Source organism: Trichechus manatus, unplaced genomic scaffold (genome assembly GCF_000243295.1).
Source record: "Trichechus manatus latirostris isolate Lorelei unplaced genomic scaffold, TriManLat1.0 scaffold00002, whole genome shotgun sequence".
In the NCBI taxonomy this organism is placed as follows: Eukaryota; Metazoa; Chordata; class Mammalia; order Sirenia; family Trichechidae; genus Trichechus; species Trichechus manatus.
Genome location: NW_004443938.1, coordinates 30,381,535 through 30,390,709, shown reverse-complemented (window position 1 = coordinate 30,390,709; position 9,175 = coordinate 30,381,535). Strand labels below are relative to the sequence as shown.

Genomic DNA, 9,175 nt, shown 5'->3' with positions numbered 1-9,175 from the left:
AGCTTAGTATAGCTCACTAATCAAGTTTTCAATTCACTTTTACTCAGCAACTTTGAAAAGAAAGTATAAAATACATTGATACAAATATTAAACTTATTAATACATGCCATAGCAGGGTAGCTTTTAGAATTTAGTCAAAACTATGTTTGCAGTTTGGTGAAGAACTCCAAGACTCTGATTCAGAGAAAACTGTTACTTCATGCAGAGTAAAATTTCCTAAGTGATATACTAAATGCTTGTCAGGTAGCTATTGCAAGAGAGAATGAGTAGATGGTTGAACTCATCAGAATTACATAAATCTCATCTAATTCATGCAGAAATCACCCAAATAGTCAGACACTTAGTGATGCATGCAAAGATAGCCATGTTGATTTCTGTGTCATAGTTTTTCTGTTAGAGACACATGATATCTATTTTGCACTCATATAATCTTCTTTTTAACTATTCACAGTACAAATACCATCAAATCTTTTCATCACATACTTAAAAGTTACAGATACAAACTATTTTTATTAATTATGATTAATCACACAAAGTATCACAGTATATATTAACTTTTGATTATGGTCTATGTTTTGAATTTTCTATTATTTTATTCAAATGAAAGAGATATACATATGAACTAGTTATGAATAAAATTCATCAGGAAAATATGATTTGTATTTCAAATAATGAGAGTTTGAACTACCCTCATTGAATAGTTGAGTTGATACTGGAATTTATTTCATGCTTCAAGATAAAACAAATTTAAGATAAATATATATTGGAATTGGCTCTAGCAGTAGCCTAAAGCATGAAGTAATATTGATTTATACGTATTTTAGACTGCATTTTTGAATCACTTTTAATGTGAGCAATACCAAAATTTAAAGTCTTACTTAGAGTTGGTTATGAAATCATCTAATGAAGTGGCTAAGCAACAGTAAGAATGGGAAAATTGTTTAGCTCTGCTCTGCTCAGTAGGGATAGAAAAGTTAGTAAGTTGTTTCTAGGTAGTGAGTTGAATGACTAAAATCACAGTGCTATTTCCTGCTTCATACTGGGCCCATTTAGTACAACAGAATTGGTCACCATGTTCTTAGCATTGCTTTTCAAAGACGTCATCCGCACTGCTGACGAACTGAGTAGGTAGCTGGTTGATCTCTCTCGATAGAACTTCCTCCCACAGCAGAGCTGGCTGTTGAAATGCCTCCTGAAACTTTCACTGAGTAGATAAAGAGCAAATGGATTGACACAAGAATTGCAAAAGCTCAGAACCCGAGCAACCAAGGTGATAATCATGTGGCCTAGAGAAGGGTCAATCTCTTTATAGTTGAAAGACCGGTACATGTAGAGGATGTGATTTGGAAACCAACAGAAGACAAAGCAGCCCACAAAGACCAGCACAATTTTAGCCAGGCGTTTCCGTGTCTCCATCTGAAGAAATAAGGAAACATTGGCATAAAATGAAATGGAGACATTCACATCTGACACTTATGAAAGGAATAACACTTACCATAGCATGAAAATGCATCCAAAATTACGTAAACTATGTATTTTCCTCATCAAAGTGATGATTTTAACAGTTCAATAAAGCTTATTTTGGTCATTGCAATATTTCCATTTAAAAATACTTGACAGCTTATACAAGCTTAAATGATAAATTATTAATTAAAAAAAAAGAAAAACCAAACCTGTTGCTATCTAGCCAATTCTGAATTATGGCAACCCCATGTGTGACCTAGTAGAACTGGTCCGTAGAGTTTTCATGATTGTAATCTTTATGGAAGCTGATAATCAGGTCTTTCTTCTGTATTGCCACTGGATGGCTTTGAATAGTCAACAAATCATTTCTGCCACCTAGGGACCTTATATTATTAATAAATGGCTATAGTTCCACAGGTTAGAGCCATGATCTTAAAAAATTTGTCTTATTTTTAACTATTTTCCTTTTTTTAAAGTCTTTCTGTGTTTATTATGAATTCAAATAATTTCTATTTTTATTAAATCCAGTGACTTAATGAGCCACAGTATATATTCAAGCTTAGGTATTTTTTTAAAAAAATGGAATGTTTTAAATAAGAAAAATAAATCTATTAAAATAGGGCATAACTTTTTTTAACACTTACTCCCCCAAAAAAAAAAAACTCTTAAGATTTAAACTCCTGACTCATATAGATCAAAAGGATCTGCTGTAATTGTCAATCCTGTAAACATTACTGTCAGGTGACTTTAAAAATAAAAACACATGCTTTATAAAAAGGTCTTCAGGAACGTGATACGTGAGCAGTTCAAAAATTGGACATTAATCTTTTTTTAATCTAAAAATCGTTTACTAACATCTAGAATCCAAGATTCAATTCATATTTGTCTAATTTGTTTAAATACTTAGATAGGCAACATAAACGTAAAAACATAGTTTGTCAAAAGATATTGATAGTAGGCAACACAATATCTTCTGAGCTAAAACTACCTGTAGTCAACTCAAATATGCCAGGAAGACTGGAAAGGGTTAGGATTGGAACAGATTTGAGGTTGAGGAGCAGTAGTGAGTGGGGGCTGGGGGAACTAAACCAAGGTGCAAGTGAAGAGGGCTTAGTTCAACAAGCAGAACGTGGGACTCCAAATGTATCCCTGTGGCATGCTAGAAAAACAAAATCTTAAGGAGATCACACACGAAATGTCTCTTCCTAAGCAGTGTCCTCTCTGGCAGACGGAGCCTAGACGCAAGAATTTTATTGCAATCTGTACTTGGAGATCTAAATGGACAGGCAGACTGTTGACACTGTGGGAGAAGTGACTTAAAGCAGGGAGAAACCCAAGTTAAAAACCTAACAAAAACCTCAAACACCCAAATTGGGATACACATTGGATCACAGGGCTCTGAATACAAGAACTGAGTGTAGATTATAAAGCACTGTGGTGACACACGGGGTTGCCGTGAATTAGAATCGACTCAGGTGCAACAGGTTTTTTTTGGTTTGTTTGTTTTTTTATGAGTATATGACCTGAACATTCAGCTCCAGTGATGTCATATATTTGGATAATAAATCTACTAATTTATCTAATAGTTACTTTAAAGATTGGTTGTGTTTTTTTAAGCCTTGAAAGCAAATGTGGATTGCTGATGTAGATGGACTTCCGTCAGGGGAGGCTACCACCCAACACAAGAAACCTTCATCTGGTTCTGCTGTTGCTAAAATGCCCGAAGCCCAGCCGGTGACTCCACATACATCCAGCAAATTTTCATGATCTTAGATTCGATTTTTTGCCTTTAAATTGAGGAACAGGCATACATAACTTTCCTTCACCTACAGAAATCTTTAAAAGCAGTTCCTCTCCTAGAGTGCACAAAATAAACAATTTGAAACTCTGTCGTAGAGGAACAGTATTTCAGTCTATTTATGAATTAACACCATTGGTTTTATCTAAAATTGGTACTGTATATTCTTTGATAAAGAAAGGGTGAATAAAGGACGTTATGTTATTCTTAAATTAGTGTATACATAATCTTTATAAAGCTATAAAGTGCAGTTAGACCAAGTAAGTACTTCTTCAGCACCAGCTCACCTTTTGACCATACTCCCTTCCTATCTGCTGTCCTCTGTTCTCAGAGTCTCCCACTCTGGCATCCCACCCACACCCCATTCCCAGCTCCCATGCAGTGTCCTAGAATTCTCTCCTGCTGCAGACTTCTTCCAGACTCCTTATCATCTTTAGTAGGCTAATGGGAGAAGAGCTAGTAATTAAATTTATACTTAACATGTGAAAAATTCTTGTTTACTCTGTTGTTCTTTGTACACATATTTGCACTTAAAGAAAAACGTTCAAAGACATTAATTTCTAATGGTGGAAATTCAGGCCTCTTTACAGTCTCAGACAAGAAATAGGCTGACCTAAGTGGGCTTTTATAGAGCTATGACGCTACCACACACTAGAGATTCCCCAAACATCCCTTCTAGTTAAGGCCAGTGCATGCCCCAGGGAAACCTCTGACTCTGTTCTAATCCTCCATTGTATTCAGAGTCCATGAAATAGAACAAAAAATAGCAATGGCTGGACCCAACCAACATACTCCACACACACACCTACCAAGCTTACCTGTTTTTTTGTATGTTCATTGTATTCTCCAGGAAGATTATGTACACTTTTAATTAAGGTCTTTGCAATATGATAACAATAAACACTAATAATAACAAGTGGTATAAGAAAATAGACCAAGAAAATGAGCACTGAATGAATTTTAGGGTGTAACTCGTCTGTCTGAGGGTAGGGTATGCACGCCGTGAAGCTGCCATTTTCCAGGTTGCCAATGCGCGTCACTTCAGAAAACACTGCTTCGGGAACTGCCAACAGCAAGGAGACTACCCAGATAGCCACAGCTTTCACACAGGTCCACATCACCTCCCCCGAGGTCTGGATGTCCATGGGGTTTACAATGGCTCTGTACCTGGAAACACAGTAAGTTTCAGATTACTCTCTTAAAAAAAAAAAAAAAAAGTCTTATTCACCATCCTACTTACCTAGTGCTGCTATAACAGAAATATCACAAGTGGGTAACTTTAACAAACAGAAATTTATTTTCTCAGAGTCTAGGAGGCTAGAAGTCTGAATCTAGGGTGCTGGCTCTAGGGGAAGGATTTCTGTCTCTGTAGATTCTGGGGGAAGGTCCTTGTCTCTAGCTTCTATTCCTTGGCGATCATGGTGCTCTTCTGTGGTATGACCTCTATCTTCCCCCATCCTTGCTTTATTGCTGCTTGCTTAATTTGCTCTTCTATGGCTCAAAAGAGAGAGGCTTAAAATACCACCTCATTAACATAACAAAGTAAATCCTATTTCCAAATGGAATTAAGTCCCTGGAGGAAGACATCATGCTTCCTAAGCTAGAGGAAGGTCATGGAAAAAGATGAAGACCCTCGAGAAGATGGATTGACACAGTGGCTGCAACAATGGGCTCAAACATAGCAATGATTGTGAGGATGGCACAGAACTGGGCAATGTTTCATTCTGTTGTACATAGGGTTGCTATGAGTCGTAACTGACTCCATGGCACCTAACAAAAACAACAACATAGTGGGATTTACAACACACATTTTTGGTGGACACAATTCAATCTAAAACGCTTGCTAAAAGAGAGGTTCCAACCAACAAACAACCAGTTACCATGGAGCTGACTCTGATTCATGGTGACCTCATGTGTGTCAGAGTAGAACTGTGCTCCACAGGGTTTTCAATGGCTGATTTTTTGGAAGTAGATCGCCAGACGTTTCTTCCCAGACACCTCTGGGTGGACTCAAACCACCAACCTTTTGGTGGTTAGCACTTGAGTGTGTTAACCTTTGCAAATGCTCCATTATCCTCTGGCTGTTTTGTACAAATGGGAGACCTAAGCTCTCTTGTTCCTCTCTGTCTATTCATTATACCTACGAACACAGTAGACAGGAAGAGAGAGGAACATGTTTTATTTTGGCATTTCTCAAATGGTAGAATTTGCTTACTTCTTTTAAGAGTTTTTCCAAATCTACACATATCACATGTATCATCATTCACTGAATATTTTTACTTAAATATTTTTATTTTTTTAATTATCACTACTGTAATTGCTAAACAGACAATAACCATAAAATATAAAATTTCCAAGAAAATAATACTATTGAACTCTACCTAGACACTCCTCTATCGATTCTGAGCCTCAGAATTCCCACTTTGTTTTCTAAGACATTAAATCTAATCCAGACTGGAATTTTCTCCATAATTCAATTATAAGGACTGACAATAGAACAATATTCTCTCTTTATAGTTCAACTTCATTTAATTCTATACTTCCATCAAATGCTTTCACCTTAAAACTAAAGAAGAAAAAAGCTCTTTGAAACTAGAGTCTGTGTCTTGTTCACTGTTGTATCTACAGTACATAAAACAATGCCTGGAACATAATAAGTGTTCAATAAATATTTGCTTAACTAGTAAGGAAAGTGCATTCTGACCACAAGGAGAAAGCTTACTAAAAGAAGTTTTGGTAGATTGGGGTGGTGGTGTTTTCATGTTACGTTGAGGTGGGAATGGAGGTGAGGGAAGAAGACAGAATCTAGTCTAGTGATACCCAGGCTGGCTCAATGTTCAGAATCACCTAGAAAACTGAATAAAAACAAAGCATGTTAGGTTTCTCTCCAGACCTACAGAAGCAGAGTCTTTAGGTTGTGAAACTTGGGATTCTGCAATTTAATAAGATTTTCAGGTGATTCTGAGTATAAGCTAAGTTCAGAAACTACCTTTCAAGAAGATTATGAAAATGAGCATCTTTCTACAGTTTTTCTGCAAGGGTTTCTAGCGCAATGGGCAATCATTTACCAGCGTGGACAGTACTGGAATTCAGCAGAAGTTTAGTGCTTCAGAATGAGATGCTTGCTCTTTCTGATATGTCACATGATATTTTAAAGTATTGTTATAGCAGTGAAACTTATTCTGAACAAAGTTGCTAAATTTGTAATTTTTAAAATATCGATGTGTTATCATGTAACAGTTGTTGTTGTTGCTGTTGAATCGGCTCCAACTCATGAAGGCCTTACGTATAACAAAACAAAACCGTTGCCCAGTCCTGTACCATCTTCACGACCGTCAGTATGTTTTAGTGCATTCTTGCTGCTATTGTGTCAATCCATCTAATTGAAGGTTTCCCTTGTTTTCACTGACCATCTACCTTACCAAACATGATGTCATTTTCTAGAGGTTGGTCTTTCCTGGTGACATATCTAAAGTAAGCGAGCCAAAGTCTCACCTTCCACACTTCCAAGGAGCATTCTGCTTGGATTTCTTCCAAGACGGATTTGTTTATTCTTCTGGCAGTCCACAGTATATTCAATATGCTTTGCCAACATCACAGTTCAAATGTATCAATTCTTTGTCTGTCTTCCTTATTCATTATCTTATTATTCACTTATTATTATTGTGCATATGAGGCAATTAAAAAGATCATGGCTTGGGTCATGCACGTCTTAGTCATCAAAGTGGCATCTTTGGTTTTTAGATTTTTAAAGAGGTCTTTTGCAGCAGATTTGCCCAATGCAATGCGTAGTTCAATTTCTTGACTGCTGCTTCCATGGCTGCTGATTGTTGATCCAAGTAGAGTGAAATCATTGGCAACTTTAATTTCTTCCTCATTTATCGTGATGTTGTTTATTAGTCCAGTTGTGAGGATTTTCATTTCTTCACATTTAGGTGTAATGTATTCTGAAGGCTCTAATCTTCGACCTTCATCAATAAGTGTTTCAAGTCCTCTTCACTTTTGGCAAGCAAGGTTGTGCCATTTGCATATCACAGATTGTTAATGAGTCTTCCTCCTGATCCTGAGTTCTTCATATAGTCCAGTTTCTTGGATTGTTTGTTTTGCATACAGATAAAATAAGTAAGATAAAAGGATACAACCCTGTCACACGCCTTTTCCAATTTTGAAACATGCAGTATCCCCTTGTTCTATTTGAAAGACTGCCTCTTGATCCATGGACAGGTTCCATGTGAGCACAATTAAGCATTCTGGAATTCCCATTCTTTGCAATGTTATCTATAATTTGTTATGCTCCACGGAGTCTAGTGCCTTTGTGTACTCAATAAAACACAGGTAAGCATCTTTCTGGTATTCTCTGCTTTCAGCCAATATTCATCTGATATCAGGGATGATATCTCTCATTCCACATCCTCTTCTGAATCCAACTTGAACTTCTGGCAATTCCCTGTCACTGTATGGCTGGAGTCATTTTTAAATTATCTTTAGCAAAATTTTGTGATATTAATGATATTGTTCAATAGTATAACAGAATGTCTAAAAGTATAAATGATTTTTTTTAAAAAATGTGTTTAGTGAATTGTGACTTTGGAAAGAATGAGAACTGTTGTTGTTGTTGTGTTCTGTTGAGTTGATTTCAACTCACACTGACCCTATAGGATGGAGTAGAACTGCCCCATAGGGTTTCCTAGGCTGTAATCTTTATTGGAAGAGATCGCCAGGTCTTTTCTCTTGCAGAGCTGTTGGTAGGTTTGAACTGCTGACTTTTTGGTTAGCAGCCAAGGGCTTAACCAGTGTGCCACTAGGTCTCCTTATTTAGTGAATTGTGACTTTGGAAAGGATGAGAACTAATGGATTCGATTACAGAGGTGTTAGCAACTCTATTTTTTCTCTATCTGGAAAAATCCATTGCTCTTAACCCAATAAAGTGTATAACTTTAATGATAGGTAAGTTTCATGAGGAAGAGAATGACAATGACAAGTCATGTTGATGGAGGAAGCAGCTGGAACTAGCCAGTCTGTGGCTAAGGAAATTTTGGAAAGGTTATAGAGGGTGAAGAGATCATCTTCATTAATTTCGTAATAGGCTTATTTTGCTCACCACTTAAATGCCTGATTTCTGATAACTAACTGCACATATGAATAAATATTGATTTGAATTCATGAGTCATTTGCCATCCTGACACATAGGCAATGTAGCAGAAAGAGTTGCACAGCAATCTGCAGTTCAAAACTGCTCTCACATTAATTATTTTAATTATTTCATTTGATACAATAATCCTGTGCAATAAAAATGATTAGTGTTCCCATTTCACAGAAAAGCTAATAAAGACTAAGGTATTAAATGATGTCCAAATGATCACAGAGCCAGTAAGCAGATGACTCAGTTCAGCTCTTGTGACTTCAAATTCTGTATTTTTCAACTATAATGCTTTGCAGAGAATGGAACTAAAGATTTAAATGGTTTATCTAGTTTGTTTTTAAACATTTAATTTCCTTATGCTTTTAAAGCCAATGCTATTTTCAACTTGAAAGAATTAAGTTATATCTGTAATTATGTTTTCTCAATTTAATTACCTTCTTATAGGGGAGAAACTAATCCTCAGCAGTGCTAGCAAGTAACTTTCATATTCTTTTAAGTCATCTCTAAAAACTGCAATTTCATATCATCTAACATTGGGTCCTAATGAGATTTTTTTAATGTTTGGATCTCTCTAAAAATGTAGTTCTTTTCAAAAATTAATTTGAATTAAACCACAACCATTAAAATGTTGATTTTAAAAATATTCCCCCAGAGCATCCAGCTCAATTGGCATGGCACTACTTATAAAGATAATGCTCTACATTCTACCTTGGTGAGTAGTGTCTGGGGTCTTAAAAGCCTGTGAGCGGCCATCTAAGATACTCCACTGG

The 9,175-nt window shown here is 36.3% G+C and overlaps 1 protein-coding gene across 1 annotated transcript in view; it reads right to left on the bottom strand.

The window, feature by feature from the left end:
• Positions 1 to 850: 850 nt before the first annotated feature.
• NMBR (neuromedin B receptor) overlaps positions 851 to 9,175 on the bottom strand; it is a 24,583-nt gene continuing 16,258 nt past the window's right edge. Inside the window, exons 2-3 of the mRNA XM_004368869.2 lie at positions 4,081 to 4,429; positions 851 to 1,416 (exon numbers count right to left, since the gene is read on the bottom strand). Coding sequence (XP_004368926.1) covers positions 1,015 to 1,416; positions 4,081 to 4,429 — 751 coding nt within the window. The 3' untranslated portion in view covers positions 851 to 1,014. The remainder of the gene's footprint in view (positions 1,417 to 4,080; positions 4,430 to 9,175) is intronic.